The sequence below is a fragment of the Bombus impatiens genome, unplaced genomic scaffold (genome assembly GCF_000188095.3).
Source record: "Bombus impatiens unplaced genomic scaffold, BIMP_2.2 scf_0128, whole genome shotgun sequence".
NCBI lineage: Eukaryota > Metazoa > Arthropoda > Insecta > Hymenoptera > Apidae > Bombus > Bombus impatiens.
The window spans coordinates 13,725-34,881 of NT_176547.1; the positions used below are offsets into that span (position 1 = coordinate 13,725).

General features: G+C 33.4%; 3 protein-coding genes across 6 annotated transcripts; 1 reads left to right on the plus strand and 2 right to left on the minus strand.

Annotated features, from left to right (window-relative positions):
• Nucleotides 1–114: 114 nt before the first annotated feature.
• Nucleotides 115–1,657, minus strand: LOC100740610. The gene is made up of 5 exons (XM_012381108.3): nt 1,324–1,657; nt 1,017–1,162; nt 683–839; nt 457–576; nt 115–380 (listed from the first exon to the last, which is right to left on the minus strand). Exons 1-5 carry the CDS (start codon nt 1,607–1,609, stop codon nt 229–231), a joined length of 861 nt encoding a protein of 286 aa, XP_012236531.2. The 5' UTR covers nt 1,610–1,657; the 3' UTR covers nt 115–228.
• Nucleotides 1,658–1,708: 51 nt separating this feature from the next.
• LOC100748204 (protein MTSS 2) lies at nt 1,709–9,941 on the plus strand. 4 transcript variants are annotated; one of them, XM_024365047.2, is made up of 13 exons: nt 1,709–2,326; nt 3,145–3,206; nt 3,414–3,487; nt 3,626–3,710; nt 3,791–3,882; nt 3,949–4,229; nt 4,315–4,614; nt 4,831–4,959; nt 5,181–5,250; nt 5,328–5,621; nt 5,691–5,830; nt 5,890–6,257; nt 6,348–9,941. In XM_024365047.2, exons 1-13 carry the CDS (start codon nt 2,255–2,257, stop codon nt 7,000–7,002), a joined length of 2,622 nt encoding a protein of 873 aa, XP_024220815.1. In that variant the 5' UTR covers nt 1,709–2,254; the 3' UTR covers nt 7,003–9,941. The 4 variants fall into 4 exon arrangements, with proteins under 4 accessions (XP_024220815.1, XP_024220816.1, XP_003486631.1 ...); XM_003486582.3 differs by having other exon boundaries at nt 2,255–2,326; nt 5,094–5,250; XM_024365048.2 differs by lacking the exon at nt 4,831–4,959 and having other exon boundaries at nt 1,710–2,326.
• A 7-nt stretch (nt 9,942–9,948) lies between these two features.
• On the minus strand, nt 9,949–20,773 carry LOC100748399 (alpha-2-macroglobulin-like protein 1). The gene is made up of 25 exons (XM_012381139.3): nt 20,691–20,773; nt 20,029–20,189; nt 18,394–18,635; nt 18,170–18,286; nt 17,764–17,930; nt 17,537–17,645; nt 17,015–17,248; nt 16,676–16,918; nt 16,210–16,535; nt 15,761–16,119; nt 15,550–15,686; nt 15,352–15,475; nt 14,801–14,921; nt 14,415–14,643; nt 13,705–13,910; nt 13,149–13,498; nt 12,761–12,993; nt 12,450–12,701; nt 11,923–12,312; nt 11,567–11,798; nt 11,312–11,484; nt 10,921–11,235; nt 10,724–10,781; nt 10,427–10,648; nt 9,949–10,306 (listed from the first exon to the last, which is right to left on the minus strand). The coding sequence occupies exons 1-25, from the start codon at nt 20,771–20,773 to the stop codon at nt 10,104–10,106; spliced, it is 5,286 nt and encodes a 1,761-aa protein (XP_012236562.1). The 3' UTR covers nt 9,949–10,103.
• Nucleotides 20,774–21,157: the final 384 nt, after the last annotated feature.

A 21,157-nucleotide genomic window follows, 5' to 3' on the forward strand; every position in this document is an offset into this window, starting at 1 on the left:
CATATTTATAATTTTTGAAAGAAATAAGAATTTCTAGTGAAAAAACATTAAGTAATTAATTAACATTAACAAATATTAATCAAAATATTGCATTTCTTATTCATAACCTATATTTGTAATTTATATCATATCATATCATAACTTACATTTTATATATCATATACAAAAATGAATAAAACTAATGATTAATATATATATACATAATATTTAATTAAATTTATAATTCCTTCATATTGGTGGTGTAGAAAAACAGCGCAAGGACTTGTGCGAGGAGAGTTTGTGATGTAAAATTAACCATTGTACTAATTTTATGTGATTATTATTAAATGCCATTTCTAATAAGCTATTGTACCATTTGTCTTCAAAGCCAAATCCACATCCTATGAAAGTAGAAAATATTATGTTTAAAACACCAAATATGTTGGTAAAATAAATTAAGTTTTTGTAATAACTAACCAGTTTTTGCAATCATTTCAAGGCAAGAAAAGTCATCGTCCACTGGATTATTAAGAAAATAATAAATAGCCATACATAAAGCATTCTCTCCTATTGTTGTGACAAGGGAAGGGTCAGCACCTATATGCAAATTTAGAGATGAAAGAGACCTACGTGTATTATAATATTTAATTATATTATGTATACTATAATTTTGTTTTGTATTATTATTCTATTTTATACATACCCTTTGCTAACATAAAAGCAATTAAACATTTATGACCTTGGAAACAGACACGGTGGAAAGGTGTTAAACCATAAGGTAGAGATTTTACATTTACCAATTGTGGACAATTTACTATTATATCAATGCATTTTAATGCATAAAATTTGTCATAACATTTCTAAGAAATAATACATATAATTCTATATATTTTATAAATATGACGAATCATAAAATAAAGTTAATAATAAGAACTGAATAAATATGTTTAGAAATATTTTCAATACAGAATTTTATATCTAATATTTTATAGTATAATTCATATTATATAACGATATTTAATAGGTAAGCAATTTACATCAGTCGCATATTCCAAAGCATTTAACATTTCTTTATGACTGATAATACTTTGATGTCTGGCAATTACTCGATTATACGTGTTAAACTTTTGTAATTCTAATAAGTCGTATTTCGACTCATTCGTGATTCTTTTAGAACGATAATCTGCAATTTAAACGCAAAATTTAAGATATTAAAAACATTCTTTTTTTCTATAATCTATATACAGAGCTGAATATAATATATAAAAAGGTCTGAATTAATAAGATTTTAATTTACATGGAATTATCAGCTATCAAAAGTTTGAAATTTCAAAATGTATGTACCATGAATGTAATTGAGTATAAAAGAAACAACTACGATAAATCCAGTAGTGGCAATAAATTTAAAAATGTTTGTAATTTCACTTAACGTTGTAAAATATTTAAGTAAGATATCGTAAAATGATTCGTTATATTTTAATATGAGGCTCATAGTATCTGTTTCTTTTAAATTATTTCCAATTTCACATGTGTTTCGTGTCAATATTCGAATCGAGAAACCCCTTTTAATCGTACGATCTAGGAACAAGAACAGCAGATAGGAATCTACATATGGCAAACATTTCCCCATAATTGCTCTGAATAACCAATCAGAATAAGCGAGAAATGATGCAGGATGTCCTCTTTCAATAAGTAGTCGACACTCCGGAAGTGATTGTCTAAAGTCTAAGGGGTAGAGAGAGCCGTTACCCTGAGTAACGATTAGATATACCCCGAATCCTCAATTTGAAGTTGTGAAACGGGGTCGCCGTAGGGGGCACAGATATTCAGGTATTGCAACGAAAACAGAATCGACGCAGACGCGAGAGCGAGCCATAGTTGCTCGTCAGAATGAGTGCGTTGTGTTGAGATACCCGTCCCCTAGTGTTTACAATTTTCTTTGGCAAAACTAATCGGTGTTATGATTGCACATTGTTGGAAAATATTTGTGAAAATAGCACAGTGATCATTCGATTTCCAAATTGTTTTATTCGAAATTATTCGTGATACAGATATATGAGAAGCACAGTGTAGGTAAATACACTCAGTTGTATTTCCCTGTGTTACTTCAAACTTGTGTCTTGTTACGAAAATGGCGAATCTTACAAATCGCCGATATTCTTATGGAAATTTTGTATATATCTATATGGATAACAAAAAGTAAAACTATTCTACGATTCTAATGTGGAAGAACTTTATCGGAGCCAAGTAAGGAAAAAATTTCGGATAGTCAAAGATGGATGCAACAATTGAGAGAGAGTGCAGTGCTTTGGGTGGCCTCTTTCAACAGATTATAACTGACATGAAGGTAAGTAACGTTAATGGTGTGTCAATATTCAATATTTATTTTGCTTGAGCGCGACCGCGTTTTTTCCTGTTCATTGTTTTTTGTACGCTTTTCTACCTTTGCACAAGTAACGATGCAGGCCAAGGCGCGTTGTCGATGCAACTGTTCTTAATACATATACATATTTCGTAAATATTATGAAATCAGTATGACCGAAGAGGCAACATATTCCTTTAGTTATTTTTTCTTATGGTACTTTTTAAAAATATGGTTCCATTGTCCTAATTCTGGAAACTACTCTTCGAAACCATTGAGATACTTTAATGCGATAAAACGAGGACGATAGCTAATTTACACTTGTTCTAGTTCTATAATACTGTTCCGAAATATTTTTTCATATTTCCAAGATAATAAATGTATATATTTTTTTTACTTGATGGAACTAGTAAACAACGAATATAACGTCGAATAATATTTATAACAAAGTAAATTATGTAAAATAATCCTATTTAATAAATTTCATATATAAATTTTTTATAAAGTGTTATTTAATTTTATTAAACAGCCACAAAAATGCATGTAATATTGCAGCTATGTAACAATTCAATTTTCTTCTTCAGGTAGCTTCCTAGTTCATAAAATTATCTAATCAGAAAAGATAGGTAGGCGTATGTGATTGCATTACCCTATTAAATGTGTTGTATTTTTATGATAACATAAAAGTATCTACATCAAATGTAATAATATGTATTTGTACAATGTATAAAAATCGTATATATAAATTATTTATATATTTCTTATTTTGTAAATAAGAAAATGTTATAAAAATTTGTTTTTAGAATGGAGCACCATTATGGGAAGATTTAATTTCAAAAGCAACCAAATTACATTCTTGCCTAAGGTAATAATTATATTTTGATTACAGTTTAATATTTATTTTATTAGTAAACTTAAGATTTGACTTTTGTATTCAATAGTAATACTAATTATATTGTGCATAAAACATAAAAATAAAATTTACTGCAAGCTTGTATTTTAATTACAGATGTATTGTAAAATTTACTTTACAATAATATAATATCTCTAATTACATTAGATATTTTTTTAGGGCTGCTATTTTAGCTATTTCTGCATATCTTGAAACCTTTCAAAAAATTGCTGATGCTGCAACTAGTGCAAGAGGTGAATTATGTCTTATTTTCTATGTTTATTATAAACAATCATACATCAATATTTGTTTGTGTCATACTTTCTTTTTTAATTTTTTATGAAATACTTTTAAATGTTAGCTCTTAGTCCAATAAAATATTTGTAATTAAGGTGCAACAAAAGAAATTGGAACTGCTTTAACCCGGATATGTCTTAGACATAAAGCAGTAGAAACACGAATGAAATCATTTACTAGGTAAGTTTTCATTAAACATTAATAATTTTAAATATTTATTTGTTAAATAAACATTTTTTATTTACATATTCTTTTATTAGTGCTATTATGGATTGCTTGGTGTTGCCTCTTCAAGAAAAATTAGAAGATTGGAAAAAATCTTTAATAAATTTAGATAAAGAACATGCTAAAGGTTAGTATATTTAATGATAACATATTTGGAAATGTTGAAATATACTTGAAATTCTGTTAATTTCAGAATATAAAAAAGCAAAAGCAGAATTAAGAAAGCGATCTACTGATACATTACGTTTGCAAAAGAAAAAAGCACGAAAAGGTCATCATTTACAAGGACAGACACAAGGGCATGGAACATTATCAGGTGATATTGAATTGAATCGAATGCTAGAATCTTCAGCTGCTGTTGTTCAAGAAAAACGGTTAAGTTTAGAAGAAACGGAAAGAAAAGCCGTTCGCGCGGCTTTACTCGAAGAAAGGGGCAGATATTGTCTTCTTGCCAGATTTTTGAAACCAGTACTTGTTAGTAACATCAATTATAATTACCGGGTAATTAATAATTTAATTTCAAATAACACTATTAATAACATGTAAAAAACAAACATAGGATGAAGAAATTGCAATGCTAATGGAACTGACACACTTGCAAGAGGTTTCTGATCAATTACAACGACATGCAGCCTCTCCACATCATTTACCTCCTGCATCAGAGCAAGTGATAACAGATATAAAAGGTTGCGATGTAACACAGTGGTCACTTGCTACGCCACCTTCAAGTCCTTCTCTGTCACTTGGGTCAAGAAAAAGTTCAATGTGTTCAATTAGTTCTTTGACTAGTAGCAGCAGTGGCTCTTGTAAAAGTCATCCAAGTCCATCTGGACACCCTTGGCACAGATCACTTTCTCAGGTGAAAATTACGGTAGCATAAATAACGGATATTACATCTTTTTCGTTCTGCTTCGTTATTATACTAAGAATGTCAATCATTTGTGCATGGCATATTAGTTTCACTATTTATGCACTAGCCATATTTTAAGCAAGTAGTTGCTTATGGATCATAGCATGAATGCCACTTGGCATCGGCTTAGTGTGTATGTGGTAGTCGATGTTGTACTCGTTGTAGTCTGTCGGTGTCAGGCCCTCCAGCATCAACGGTATGATGACACTACGCCATTTGGTAAATGGTAGTTCCCGTGACTCTGGCTTCACTTCTCAGGACACGTTATACACACAACCAATCTCTGAACATCAGGTAAGGTTGTTAGACACTAGTTGCTTGCCAGCACTTCATATTTTTCCTTTTTATTTGCAATATTCAATAGAGCACTGCATCCTTTGAGGTGTATGTCTTTTTTATGTTTTTGAAGTTAAACTGTGTTGTCGTAGGTATCAAATGTGTCTTCTCAAACTAATCAAAATACTGGTTGTACTACAACAAGACCTGTAACTACTGCTACTTGGCCTGACTTGCAGGAAACATCAGTTCAGTATGATAGGCAAAATCAAAACACAATCAACGAACGGCCGCACACGATTTCTTCTGGTAAGAAAATTATTAATTAAAATATATGATAAAGAATAACGTATAATTTACTTATAATATTACACTTATTCTTGTAGCTTATGAAAAAGGCCATCAAAGACCAGCACTCAGTGTCTACACATTCCAAGCTCCAGATAATAGTAGCTGTTGTCATAGTCAACCCGCTTCTCCAGTTTCTTCTTCCTCTTCATGTTCTTCCTCTAATCAACAAGCATCTAGAGTACAATTGCGTAGAAATAATGGTAGTCATCGCCCTCCTATACCAAACAGATGTTCCAGTTTAGAGCGACCAACAGTTCCAGTAAAAAATGAACCTCCTGGAAGTCCTAGAGGGAAACCTAAGTTACCACTTCCAGCACACTTAGCAAAAGGTCTCTATTAATCTTTATGAATTATGTTAATGTTTAGAAAATAACATATAATATTACGATATAATACAGAATTAGCAACTCATCAACTTCAACAACCAATGTATGTGAACATGCACGAATTAGCAAATTTAGCTGCAAGTCGCGCTCAAGAGATGCAGTTACCTTTACCACCACCTCCTGCTTCATTATCAGCACCAGGAACTGAAAAGGTAAGGCAACAACATTTGACATTTTGTAACTATAAGTGCTTAGCTAAATATATTTTTAGACTGAAATTACGGAAAAAGATGGTGGAAGTCAAACATCAGAATCTAGTATTGAATCTAGCAGTGGATATGGAAGTCAAACTACTATACCGCATTCTCATTCACTTCATAATCCAACTGAAAATGCATGGAATGTACCTGGTGCTGTATCTACTTTAACGGTCCGTAGAGGATCGATGCAGCAAGTGAATAAACCTCCACCACCAACAAGACGAACGTCTACTATTATAACTGCTACATTCAATAATCCTTCAGCAGGTTCTAACGATGAACGCACTGATAATACTTGCGACGAAACTGAAAATCTTCCTCCCCCGCCAGCGTTTTTGTTAGAAGGTTCTTCACCTACGGCTAGTCCTACTCCTCAACGGTAGAATATAATTCTTTTCCATGTCTATTATGAAAGATTTCAATGGCACGTAAAACGCTAATGTAACGTAATATATATTCTATATCGCAGATCTATCTCAGTGTCGGAAACAGTAAGGACTCTTACAGAGTTACGTCATACACCTGCTAGTCCATCTCTTTTACGGAAAGCTACAGGACAAGCACAGTCGCATAACAATGCGTCTGCTACATTACCACATAATGCTGTGTTGCAAGTAACTCGATCATCTGTTGAACGTTCATGTGCAGCCATTCGTTCAGCTTCTCAAGAACGTAATTCAAATACTACACAAATAACTACTGTCAATACAGGTGTAAATATTCAAGGGCAAGGTCCGGGAGGGGTTGGCCAAAGTTTTATGGCGGTTCTCAGTGCTAAGCTCATTAACAGTACAGGTAATAATGCCACAAGTGGTAACAATACGAATAGTAGTCCCAAATCTACCAGAAAGCACTCCATTGAACAGCAGATAAGCAAAAATTCTAAAACACCATCTGGTTTTCTCGAGACTTTGAATGCTAAATTAGCGCAACAACAGCAAAACTTGCAAGGAAATAATACAACGAGTAGATCCGCAAGCGTAAGACGCATAATGGGTAATCGTGTACCCATTATGGATCCTTTACAAGTCAGGGATTCTCTCATGGATCAAATACGAAAAGGTACCTCTTTAAGGAAAACCAGTGGTCCCATTAACGATCGTTCAGCACCTAAAATTTATTGAGTATTATAATACGGATGTTCGTACAAGTTCCTTTGTTATTTCTGATGCATCTGATATTTGCGACCGTTGCAACAATCGCAACACGCATTATCAAGTTTGAACAATAACGTGTTTACATCGCCAAATAAAATTGCGCTTATTGCGCGTATATATGTACCTTTACGAACGTACATTTGGTAATTGATAATCAGTTAGACTGACTTCTTTGCATTTCGGTGCACTGACGTAAAATTCAAAGAGTAAAGCCAATTTTTTACCTGAATTCGTTAATATCGTGTTTAGTTTGATTAAAATTATGTAAAGAAGGCAAGCTCTATATTAAATCCATCTTTAATTTATATTTCACAATGCGTGTCATAATATATATAATATATACATATATATTAATTCAGTGCAAAGATAAAACGACATGTCTTGTTTAATTAAAGAGCCCAATTTTATTATATCGTACGCGTACTTTATAATTTAAAATAATAAGATTTAAATAATATATTTATAAACTAAAGTAGTATATTTACATATTATTGCAACTTTAAGTTTTAACTTAAGTTGATGTTTGATACTAATGCCTGATGCTTGCCAGTACTATGGAAAACCTGACTGACTGAATCATATTTTAGTAGCAATTTAATACTTTATATTTTAATTTAAAGAAGAAATACAAAATCTGCATATATAATTTAATATAGAGCTCGTGTCTTAATGTATTATTATTTTACATGTAGTGATTAATTTTACCTGTATTGTCTGTCTTTCATTTTCCTGTATGAAGCGCACAAACACAATTGTCATTTTTATTTCAGACTATTTTTATTTTCTACTCAGTATCGTGTTCCATGCGAGCACAGGTTCTAATAGTAGCATTTGTCAACCAATATAATACTGTTTGGTATGACAAAATTGAACGTAAATGTATGTGAGTATTACTGCCCAGGTAGAACTTAATTTTAGAATTAGTTTTTATATTGGCCCGATTCCATCGAGATTTATATCTTTAATATTTATTCAATATCGATATACAATAATATTGTATTTTCCAGACTACAGTATTACTGCATTATTTTTTTTGTTTGAACAATTCGTAAGTTAATTTTACCACATCTTGAAAGTTTTTGTATTAACTTAGTGTAGATTTCTTTAGATTATACCAATTGTCTTTTACACATACCGCCTTCTTGCTAGAGAAGTGACACTTTTAAAAAATCCTTAATTTCGATATGTTTGTAAAAATTCCCAACTTTTTTTTAATAATAAACGATATATATGAATAATATTTTATAAAAAATTTTAGAAATCTAAAGATTATTAGTTAAATTACAACAAAATTATTAAATTGGTAAATAATTACTAAATTGTTCAATAATTAGTAATCTTCTATTTCAAGGGTTCTATTTTATTTTTATTAACTGTGGATCACTTTTCTAGCAAACTAATGATAACCACTTAGTCCTAGTTTTAAAACGTATATCCATATTTCGGAATACCATGGATTTGTATTTAGAATACTTCGCGATTGCAATGTCTGTCTCTTGCATATTGATTCTACATATCCGAATTTTTGTATCACTGTGTTTTTTGACATTAGGGTAAGTATTGTACAATACTGTTTTATAATATCGATATCTACGAAGTTAGGAGAGCTGTTGAGATATGTGCATTTACTATTTACTCGAGCATTTACTGCCAACGTGTTCGACCAATATTCTCATAAATATTGTGTCAACATTTCGTCACAGTACTTGTGTTCTGCCTGGGCAATGCTGTTCCAATATCGATAAATATTAAAAGTAAACGTATATATGTATATCAGATCGGCGAGAAAATTACTAGTGCGTTAATACATCATTTTTGGTGAATGTATACCTTTGCGCATATTTAACTAACTGATGAAAATTATGATCCCAGTGTAACAAAGTATTATTAATCGTATTCGTCTCGTTTTTTCTTAAGTGACCATTTGCGAATAGGATTCTATAATATCTACTACATGTACCGTGTTGTTTATTCGTACGGATAAACGGTGATGTACTAACTACAAGCAAAAAATATCTATTGAATAGAGTATAATTGAAATCTTTGGAAACGACGCCGACTGAACTGAAAACGCTACTGCCAATTTATAGACATTCAAAAATCGTTCCTTTCATTCCTGATGCAGGTGTTAGGTTTTGCATTTTACTTTAGTGAAGCGTCGCTACGGTTAGTTTTTCTAGCGAACAGTGCAAATAGTCTTATTTATTTCGAGCAAGCATTTTACCGTTTACAAATGTGGATAAATAGCGAACACATTTCCAGTGATAATGCGATTTGGTATTTAATGCTGAAGTCGAACGTAGGAAATTACATAAATAACAATAAAGAAAAAGAAGGACGAAGAAAGAAAGAAAGAGAAGAAAGATCGATAGCTTTATAACAAATATTCTCTGTAGCTGTGCAAAAAGAAAGAAAGAGAAAATGTTTCAATTCCATCAGCATTAAATGACAAACACTTAGTATGATAAATAAAAAGAGCCGTAATAATAAAATAGATAACCGTAAAATCTGCTGTAATAAAATAATATTTAATGTAGTAAAAAGTTCGAGAGGTGATTGTTAATTTGTAATAATTATTTCAGTAGCAGATCAGATACAAAGAATAAATAAATAAAAGTATAACAAACAAAAAACCGATATTCGCTTTTTTGCGTGTTCACTTGTCAATATACATATATATATATATACATATACATATATATAAAATTACGAAGGAATAAATTAATCAATTTACTATATTGAAAACTTTATTCACAATATATATAAAAAAAGAGGAACTTTCCATTCCCTGATACATATATAACTAATTGCGACGATGATGCTCGTTTATGTTTTCACGTGGACTATAGCTTATCCTATGATTACTTACATATTATGTAACTGATATATTTGTAGATAAAAAAAAACAGAAAATGAAAAGAGTAAAGATTCATGTATATACCCTGCGCGAAATTAGTTCAGTTAAAAAAGAAAACAGAACATACAGTGTTATATCCTTGTAATCGAAATTTACACAATCGGTTTCAAACATTTTGCGCATTAAACACATTAAGATAGGTATACTAAATCTAACCGTAAACCGAGGGATCTTCGTACGTGCATTGAATGTTCTCTTCATTGAAACAAGAGGCTCGTGCCTCGGCCAATTTGCAAGGCATACCGCTTACCATTGGTAAACCATATATATGAAACGAATCGTTCAGTGTTTGCTTCTGATCCCCGGATGCAAGAAAGTCGTTATCCTTGTTTATGATTAATGCAAAACTTCCAGCTGCAAGAAAATATTTTTTTATACTAAATATACATTGTAAAACGGTGTACGTGTTATGTGTATCGAGGTATGGTGGTTTAACTTATCAATGTGTAACCCGTCTCTTAGTACGTTACGTACGGTTATCTAACTGTAAACAGGAACAATTTGGGCTTAAAGTGAACTCGACCGTGGCACGAAGACGTTGAACTTCTCGGGATGAATGCAAGTCTAGCAGCAATCTCACTTTGCGAAGTCGTCTGATTGCTACTTTAACCGCGCTACTTGCCGAACAATAAACATCGCTAATGTTTGACGGTAACTCCATACATACGGGACAAGATTGGTTTACTCCCGTTGGCACTAAAGTAACATGTAACGTGAGAAACGATAATTGTACGTGTAACTGTTGTAGATTGTAAAATACATTTTACTTACACGGAATATTCGTCTCGGCGATTGTTGTAGTGTTCTTTATTTCAATGTCTGGCTCCACCTGTAAGAAATTGTCTCTATCGATAGTTCGACGAATCTTTTTATTTTCTTCGATTTTTCGTTGTTTGACAAATTTTATTTGACTAATTATTCGCAAGTCGTTTGGAACGATTAAAAAAGTTTGAAATGTATATAAATACCTGTACAGGTTCTTCATTCTCTATTTGTATAGTTGATACAGTTTGGTCTTCCGTTGTAAATGTCGGTGTTAAATCAGGTGATCCATTGGTAGTGATAGCCATTTCTGTTTTATCATAGGCATCCGGTTTCATATAAACTGGAATTGGTCCCTCTATTCCATCTGGCACTGCTAGTTCATGATTGACGACGAAGAAAGAGGAATTCACCGGACTGGTATTAAATTCTTTGTATTGCTTCATAGTAGATAGTTGATTTGGCGTTGTTTGTTCATCGACTGGTTCCGCGCTGCTACAAATTGAAGCGATTGTGTAATTCTGAAAGCATTTATTCTATCAATCGTTACATCTTTTTTTTTCTAATTAAAATTGAATAGAAATCGTCTGGACTTACAGTGGATACGGTAAGCTCTTGCTGATAGTAATCGTAAAGCCTCACGTTTGCTGGCTTAAGATGATCGACAAAATACTCTTGTATTATTCTAAACGAGACGCAAGTATTTTGTCCAGTTAATTTATCAAAGTAAATCGTCATAGTATCTTGGTCTTCCTCGAATCGTTTAACTTCTGTAATTTATGAATAGATTTCAATTAATATCGTATTATTATCCGTTAATTCAATTTGTAATAGGAAAGAGAGTGAATTTACTTGAAGATGGATCTAATAACAAGTGAAGACTCGCTCGATCAGGCACGTAACCACTTATCATTCCAATTTCTAGCAAAGCCATGTTACTTTCCTCATCTGCCAGCTTATATCGAGCACAGATTGTAATTTCTTGTAACGAGCATTCGTTTCCATGACTAACGGAACGGGCTCTCACCGAAAGATCAAAAGCATCTGAACCGGTACTATGCGGAACATTGTATTTAAGATTGCTCTAAAATTGAAACGCAATGTTTGTATAATTTGCAACGAAAAAGAAATTGCAAGTAAATAATTATATACAGAATTCATAGCAAAGTTCCTGTATTCTCGAATAAAGATAAAGACATTTATTTTACCTGTACTAAAACACATCCTTTGCCTTGAGCAAAGATTTCTACGATAGTTGGTAAAACAGATAAACGAATTTGCTTAAGAACCATACGATTTTCGTTATGCAATTTGTAGACATAATCCACTTCCTTAGCAGTGACAAGAACAGACAAATCGATATTTCTATGTTGTACAGTCATAGCATATTTCGTAAGAGCCTCCAGTCCAACAACCGTGTCTTGAGTGGACGTAAATCCACCTTCGGCGTTTCTTTGCTTTGATATCCAGCGAACGGCTTTCAAGGCTTCGATCAAATGTCCATCACCTAATTTCAGTAAGGTAAGAATGACATATGCAGTCATTTCGATGCTTAGACCGATTGAAGGCTTAGTTTTATCCTCCCACCAAACTAGATTCTATAACGTAAAAAGATCAAGTATTAAGAATAATAAAATCGTAATTATAGATATATTTTAACTAAGTATCAAATAAAAAAGAAAAAAGTTTAGAAATAAGATATATTTCCTGATCGATTATATATGTTCATTCTCACTTTGTAGCGTGTAGCGAGATTCATCAAAGATGTCATGCTGGAATTGGCCTTTGGATCTCCCAATAATGCTAACGCGTATGTAGTGAGAACCGTAGTGTGTAGATTATTGTGACCACTAGCTGTTCCCTTTTCCAAACAACTCTGGGCATTATTAACAACAGACGATGACAAAGGAACACCAGATTCGAGCAAAGAAATTAGGATGTATGCTGTTATTCCTGATGACAAGCCATCGTATTCTTCAAGGCCGCCCTAAAGTAAAACTTGTTGCAATTTATTGAGACATTCGAACAGTTGAAAATTTGGCGAACCTTCATCTGTTTGTGAAAGACAGTGCCTATTACGGGGAAACAACCATTTTCCAATTGTTGCGATGTGATCCAGCTAACAGATAGCTTAAGATCCTGTTCGTCGATATGAATCAAGGTTGCAGCCTGAGCAAATGATTTTAATACGAATGCAGTCAGCCATATAGAGCTTTCACTACTTCCAAACGCAGAATAAGAACCATCCACATGTCTGTACGTTAGCTCTCTCTGGTATCCTAAGTTCAATATATAATAAAAACGGTTAATACTGCCTTAATTGATCAATAAAAAATGGAAGGTTTTTTTCAATTTTATAAAACAAATTTCAATCAAGTACATTAATAGTTCTTGCTAAAAAATATTCCTCTTTCTTAAAAATATGTAACGATACCTTTTTCCATATTCCTAATCGCTTTCGTACGAAGTTCAGGATTATCGATTCCGATCACATCCAGATATTTAATCACGTGAATATTTGGAACAAACAGTACCATATTTTGTTCACCGCAACCTTTTGGTAATTGTACAAGTTTATCTAAATTTTCGAGTGCCGGACCTAAGATGTCTCCTATCAAATTTAAATACGCTCTCCCACTATCCGGTACCGCATCTTCAGGCAATGTCAATTCCCACATGAACGCGGAATCATCGCTGAAATCCATCGGGCAAATCAACGTAGATTTCGTTTCTTCCATGGGGAAACCTTCGGGTAGAATTAGAATCGGTTTCATGATCACGTCCCTTAAACACGAATAGATCAGGCATTACGTTCCTTAAATATGAATAGATTAGTTATTTGTTTATTATTAATTTCTATTTCTTAACTTTGTATCGTTAAAATTTATTCTTACTTTATTTATTATACTTTATTTATTCTTACTATTAGGAAGTTTCTTTTTTTTCTTTTACTATTTTACAGTACGAGCTATTTATTTATTCTTAATTACCGCGTAAATACCACAGTCTCTGGTCCGCATGGTTCAGGAAAATCAGTGTCTATGAAAGCGGCAACTGTTACGTTAACTTCTCCGATTACTCGTGGTTTCAAGATGTACTGATAGACAATGCTGTCTCGTGGTTTTACACAGAACGAGGCGATAGAATTCGACGAATGCAAATCAATTCCTTCTACTTCTTCCATTTTAATTTTTACCTGTATATTAATAAGTGAAACAAATTATTAAATACATGAATACGAATTTCGTGTTACATGGATTTTGAAGTTGGGAAAATTATTTGAAATAAAATGCAATTTCGGTAGACGGTATACGCCTAAAACCAATCTATTAGAAAGTATATATAAAAATACGAAATTTCATGCATAAGAGAATTCATATCTTTTAGTACTTAAGAATTTATTTGTTATAACAGTGGCAGATTCAAAGTGAGTGCAGTAGTGAGGGCAGTAGCACGGTCGCCTGTCCTCTCCTCAAGATTAATATAAATATAAAAATATTATGTCACAGTTTGAAAAACTAGTTAGATATGGTACAAGATAGAAACATTAAAATAAAAATTACAAGCAAATTTATATCTTGTAAAATAAGGTTCAAAAATGTACTTATATATGTACTTTTACACCTTTTGTTACTTCTTCCTCAGAAAGGCTTCTGGATCCGCCACTGTGTTATAGACGAACTTACAACGATGCACTTACAGGTAAACTGTGATGCATGTAATTGAAAAGGGACACTTTGAAACGCATTATTTCTCCACGTTTTATGCTGTACGGTAAACTATAATCCAGGAAGAACAATTGGAATGCTGTTATAGTGGTCGGAGGGGCTATTCCAAGACCGTGAACCGGCGAAATACATGTTGTATATCCAACCCAATCGGTGATGGTGTGCGGAAGTGTACGTTCTATCGTTACTTTGCCCTCTTTTCTATGAAAAATAATTAAATATATAGTTATAATAATAAATCTGATCGAATCTTGATCGTGATCAACAAGTAACGTATTTATCACAAGAAGACATATAAGAGAGATTGTTAGCACTCTCGAAATATTCAGTACGCTCTTAAAATGTATTTCAATCATACCCAGTAGGCACCAATTCCCACAACCACGTTTCAGGAAAATATGATCTAAGTGTAGCCGTCTGAGCCGGATTTTGGTCAACATATTCTACTCCTGGGTCCATGGCCGCAGCAGCAACAGCATCTGTTATTGGACAAGTTAAAAATTTCAATGTTTTTATACTTAGTCGCTTTCTTCCATAAAGAAGTTTTGCAAGCATGAAACTTTGAATTTAAAATCCACTAGTTTTGCGAATGCATAGGTCGCAATTGTTTTCTTTGCAATCGTCAGCTTGGACGAACGATCGAAGAACGTCTTTCGTTTATTCTAGTTCTGTAAATATACATATATGTATATCTCATCGATTCGTACAAACTTACACTCGATCTCTTTTCTTTTATTTGCACATACATTACACATGCCAAGTAAATGGAATTTTTTAAAAACAGAAAATGACCTACGATATCTTTATGTTCGTAAAAAACTGAAGGGAAACGATGGCATTGCGTACCTTTCGTACTTTGTTACACGAGATTAAATTCGTTAGTAATAAGAAAGATTAACAAAAACTCGCCAGAATGGAAGGACTTGAAAGAAGACACATGGGAGGCGAGAAACATGTCTGTGTGTTCCATGTACATCCACGGGCATGGTCGTGTTTGTAATACGAGATCGCTCATTACAATCACTCCAAAGTCCTATGAAAATCAAGATCGAATCGTTTAGAGTGTCTAGAGGTTAAAGGGACGAACGCATACGCAAAAGATCTTACGACAAAAGCTTGTACAGCGTCCACATAGTTAACCCTTTTGTTGTATATTACGTTGTATTTCGTGTTTCTCCTTTTTCGCAATTCGGTAAATCCTGGAAAATGATTGATCTCTTCGTTCGTTCCTTCTGATGCCATTGCTGTACGATTCAAATTTAATATTACAAATTACGTCGATAATTATATCAAAGTTATAAATAATTCAAGGACGTACATTTGCAATGAATTGCCGATAGAAAATGTGGCTCTGGAGTTGGATGAAATCTTCTCAACTGGTCGAACGTTTGAGTGGCACTGATCAGATTGGATTTCGATTTACCCAAAAATAGGGTCGATTTATCTACCGCAGAGATTCCACAAAGCGATCCAGGAGCAGCTTCCACGTGATACTGAGTCGCCGATCCTGGTGTTTGAACATCAGTATGCCATGCGGTTTTTACTTTGTTCTCAAAACAGTGGCCAACTTCTATTGTGTAAGTTGTTGCGACAATTTCACCATCTGATCGTACGTAATAAAGTAGCAATTCCGAAACTGGAGCCATGCTTGGCGTTACTTTAACGCTTAATGGGAATCTAAAAAATATATATTTTTTAGCTGAGAGCTAACGAATTGTCGATGACACAATTTAGAAATCGTAGTATAAAAATATTAGAAAAATTGACCTGTGTACTATAGCTTCCTGCTCCGTTTTGTTAGCAAAAGATTCGATAGAACCCAATAAATTGTGAAATTCAAAATAATTCAACACCGTATCCCGATTAGGTTTGTGCTTTACGTGTCCATATATTAAAATACCTCCCTTGGAATTGATCGAATAATGGAAAGAAATGGATTCACTCATGTTAGGAGGTGTCGTATACATAACGTTAAAGGAATACTTTTCGCCACACGTGATCGGTTGATTTCCCCGAGCTACCGTTAAGTAACTATCGGACGGAGAATACCAAGGATTTACGGTGGTAGATGCTGATGGTTGATTCATGAAAACCTGAAATAAATTGTATATGAGACCAACATTTATGAGAAATTAAAATCTGAATGTTTATAAACATAAAATGTTATTAGGATTGATAAGTCTCTAACGATAGTTAGTAGCAATATTAATAAGTTACTATCAATGTTACTTACTTTCCAACGTTGGTCTGGTGGATAATAGGTCGTCGGATAATCAACGGCGGTGGCGACAAAGCTTAACAAAACGATATTTTTATGTTGCGGTGGTACGACAAAATCGACGAAACCATCAGGCGATGACATAAAATCACGACATTCTACAACATCTTTGTCCCATTCGATTTTTCCACGTACTTTTAGGCAAATTTGAATTTTTTCGTTCGGAGCAGGCGTGTCGTCGTGTCGCAAAACTCGTAACTATCATAAAAAGATACGATTTAAATAAAGGTAATTATTACCACTGACAGATTAAAAATTATATTCGAGTAACATAAGCATGAGATAAAAATTCACTTTTCCATGATAAGGTAAACCGAACTTGAAGTATTTAGGTGTATAATTCTCGTATTCTAATTTCAGTGCTTCGTGCATCACCACGGTTCTACTAATCGTAGTTTCTACTACACCAGTCCCGGCTTCTGTGAATTCGGCTATGAGAACGATATTGTTCGGATCCATTTTCCAATGCGCCAACCCAAGAACCGTTCCAGAAAGAACAAATTCGGTGCAACCATCCGGTTTATCGAGCTAAAATATTTATTTCGTCTTTGATATACCTTTCCACTTCGATAATCAAAATGAATACGATAGATGAAATGTATGGCCCGTTTGATGCAAAAGTGGTATAGGTCGATCTTTTGCCTGTTTGGTTTAGCTGCAAATCTCGAGAACAAATATGTATTCGTTAGTTTCTTGGTGGATGGCAGAATAAGCAACGATCTTCCTTATGGAACTCTTACTCTATTCCTCGTTATTCGGTAACCAACATTTTTTTACTTACACCACTTTTGCATTAAACGGCTCGTGTATACGTACTTCCGTTTCGTAACGTATTGCCGGAAGATTGGGCAATCTTCTCCAACTTGGCGTTTGCGGAGTTAACTTCAGCAATAGATTACCTTTCACAGGTTTACCGTAACTATATCTGTAATGTTAATCATTATTTAATCTTAATGTATAATACGATTTACGCATTAATGTAATAGCTTAGCAACGTTGTTCACAATATTTGAAATTTTATGGTAAAGATACGATAACGATACTTGACACAGATGTTCCAAGTCACGTTCTCCACATCCGCAAGAATATATTGTGGTGAATTGATGGTTATTTGAAATTTTGGCAGAACGTATTTCTCTACTTCAAATCGAGTAGTGTGAATCAACTTAGAATACTCTCTTTCTTTCATTACTTTTATGTTCCACGTTCCCTGTTACATAAATTACACGTAGGATTTATATAAAATTATTTAAGCATAGAGAAAACCATCATATTCTTATTTTTCTTATCTAACAAAATAGCAACTTGTCTTTAGTCTTTGAAACAATTATTTTCTCGTTTAGTCGATTTGTTCTTTCTATCTTTTGATTCGAAGTATTCGGTTCTTTCTAACTTTCTCTTTAACTTGATCGCATTTAATTATTTTCTCCATAGACGTTTCGATTTTACCAAGGTTGGTTCCGGAGACAAAGGAAACGTCAACTGAGCCATCCCGTTCTCCGTGCTTATGTTCGTCCATTGCGCTACTCTCACTAACGATGGACTTTCGATCCATACTTCTGGAATCTGCGAGCAACGAAAATTTCCAAACATATTCAAAGTAACGACGAAACGATAACTTCAGTGAAGCGATAGAAATCTAACGAAAAATTTGGAACGAAGTAATTTCTTACCGATTTTTGCGACGGTTTTAAATCATGCATAAGCATAAGAATTCTGATTTTAACGTCTTGACCGGGCTTGTAGGTCGGTTTATCGGTTTCTACGAAGGTGATCAAAGAATCATCCTCGATCTCTACGGTTGATTCCGATACCACGACGTAATCGGGATACTTGTCGAATTTGATTTTTAATCGGAGCCTTGCGGTTCTGGAAGCAGTCTGCGGTACTGTTAAGTGCAGGCATGTTTCTGTACCTGAAAAAAGGGAAATTCGTAGATAACATCAAGAAAGAAAGTTTTGGGATTCAACTGGTGCTTATAATTTATAATATTAAGTTTGAAAATGTAATATATGATTATTTGCCATGTTAGCTTGCAACATCGAAGCAATCGTCTTCGTCTGACATAAATGCATTCACGCGAAAGGACATCCTTAATCGTTAAATTGCTATACCAAGAAAGGCTGCAAACAATTAGCTGCTTAATTACACGTCGATTTAGATAATCGTTGTTCCTACAGTGACCCATACGAGCTTTAAAAAAACATTTGATACTAAAGTTTTCTCAATAATAATAGGATTAAATTTGTTCATCCCGTATATAATAATATAAATGGGTTTCTCATGTATATATTCTAGCGATTGCTTATTTCCTCTCCAGAGAGGGAGTCGGCCAATTCAGTCCCCCCGCAGGAAGCGACAATTTCAATTTACGATTTGTTTAAAGAGTCCGATATGAGATGAAAACACCTACAGAGATAAGGGAGAAAACGAAAACCAAGAGGATAGGAAAAGAATTTCTTGAAAGTCGAAACTTTGATTATTTTGTAGTTCCTACGTCATTTTTCGCGTAGTTAGACAATTGTAAATTAACTACAAAATAACGAGTTATTCGAAATATTCTTTTATACTGTAAAACGTTGTTCCAAATATCATCTTTCCCCTGAAGCAGTAAAAGCGTAGAATTTGGAACGATCTTTATTAGTAAAATCTTTATTTTCTATGTTACTGTACATCTAAGCACTCTTACATCTTGATAGTTTTGTGCTTACTCGTTATCGCAACAAAGATTACGTAAAATTAAGTAAAATTCGTTAATAGTAATTTTAATTGAAGAATTGCGTGTTTAACGTTTAAAATCAAAATCAGTAATAATTTAACGCAATGGTATTTCTATATTAACAACTCATCAACATTTCGTTAAATTAATAAATAATGTAAATTCGTATAAATTAATATAAATTGAGATACATCTTGCAAATTTCATATATAGTTTATGCATGCCATTGACGGAGGTCGCTTATCGAAATGATACCGATGATCTTGAGTACATACATAATATGTATAATGTACATACACAATGTGATGTCAAAGGTCTAGATTGGATCTCAAAGAACTGTGAATCTATTCTCGCGGTACAATAAAGACGAGTATATACAAATTACAAACATCTATCGAGACAACTAACGATGTAACGCGTGAATAATCTTTTAATAATTATTAATTTAAAACTTGAAAAATTGTTTCTTCGTATGACAAGAATTTTTTAAGTAACCAATAATGACGTGCACGTAATTCTTTGAAGATTATCGTTACTCTTGCAATATTCTTTGGTTTGCAGTTCTTCGTTCAATTACAAGTGTATTTACCTGTTTTTACAACGGCGCTAGTACGAGCCAATACTTGATTTTCTATCGTGGGCACTAGCTCGAGAAGAACATGAGCCGGTAGTTCCAAATTGTGTAAAGACAAACAGCCGCTTTCGGTTTCGCCGGCTAATAATCTTTTCGGTGCCATAAACACATATCCCCTAAAAACAAAATAGAGCTAGCACCAATGCAAAATAATATGCTACAAACTTTATTTTTCGTCTTGTTCTGCAACCCCTGCAGTGCATACGTATGTTTAACGACGTAATATTACATCGATCAAATTTATATACGTTAAAGATTATCGTCATACCACTGTGTATTACCAAATATCGTAACTAAGTAAGAAAGTTGATATCTTTTTAGAAATCAAGCTTGGAGATTCTATCAAACAATCGCACAATTTTTCTCCTGAATATTATATATTAAATATTTTTTTCATTTATATTTTATTTATATTCTATCTATCGTCTTCCTATCTTTCTTCTATATATTATCTAGTCTTTACGAAAATTATACGCGCAATTAGTTAGTACTTCAAGACGGCATATTCTTCTCGTAAAGTTATCGACGTCTAACGCGTCCACTAAGACATTGTCGTGATCGATAATCTGATCGTTATCTTGAATTTGAATTCATAGAATTTAATCGGCTACAATTACCGATTTGGAGTCGACGTAGTTTCGCAGTAGCGTGAAATTCCCACAGAATAAACAAACAGCACCAAAAACACCAATTTACCCATCGTACGTATCTCGTATAGTCACACTGTTTCTAACATTTAGTTTCGACAAACTATATTCGCGAACATGCTTAACGCTTATTCAAGACCTAGCTTGTTCGCCCATTAAATGGCAAGTATCGTTTCCTGTACGATAAAGACGCAAAGAACGTTTAACAATGCGTTAATATATGTACGTAGCTCTGCGCTGTACGCAGACTGAAAGCACGATATTCGTTCGGTCCCTCTTATTAACCCCCTGAATCTGTAAGGAGAAGGGTTAAGCGTTTCGCTAATACCGAATAGAACACGTACGACGTACGTTCAATTTTCTTCTATGTCACTTATCAAGCTTTAACGTACGATGAAACATGAAATTGTTGATAGAGGTAAAGAGTATTACAATAA

What these genes read in the sequence shown, in the direction of transcription:
- LOC100748204 (XM_003486582.3), top strand. Translation starts at nt 2,255, where the DNA reads ATGGATGCAACAATTGAGAGAGAGTGCAGTGCTTTGGGTGGCCTCTTT. An exon ending in AACCAATCTCTGAACATCAG is followed by an intron (nt 4,960 to 5,093) that starts GTAAGGTTGTTA and finishes GTGTTGTCGTAG; the next exon opens with GTATCAAATGTGTCTTCTCA. An exon ending in GCCGCACACGATTTCTTCTG is followed by an intron (nt 5,251 to 5,327) that starts GTAAGAAAATTA and finishes TTATTCTTGTAG; the next exon opens with CTTATGAAAAAGGCCATCAA.
- LOC100740610 (XM_012381108.3), bottom strand. Translation starts at nt 1,609, where the DNA reads ATGGGGAAATGTTTGCCATATGTAGATTCCTATCTGCTGTTCTTGTTC. An exon ending in TATACTCAATTACATTCATG is followed by an intron (nt 1,163 to 1,323) that starts GTACATACATTT and finishes TTTAAATTGCAG; the next exon opens with ATTATCGTTCTAAAAGAATC. An exon ending in TGAAATGATTGCAAAAACTG is followed by an intron (nt 381 to 456) that starts GTTAGTTATTAC and finishes CTACTTTCATAG; the next exon opens with GATGTGGATTTGGCTTTGAA.
- LOC100748399 (XM_012381139.3), bottom strand. Translation starts at nt 20,773, where the DNA reads ATGGGTAAATTGGTGTTTTTGGTGCTGTTTGTTTATTCTGTGGGAATT. An exon ending in GTTATTAGATCCATCTTCAA is followed by an intron (nt 11,485 to 11,566) that starts GTAAATTCACTC and finishes CATAAATTACAG; the next exon opens with AAGTTAAACGATTCGAGGAA. An exon ending in AAGAGCTTACCGTATCCACT is followed by an intron (nt 11,236 to 11,311) that starts GTAAGTCCAGAC and finishes AAATGCTTTCAG; the next exon opens with AATTACACAATCGCTTCAAT.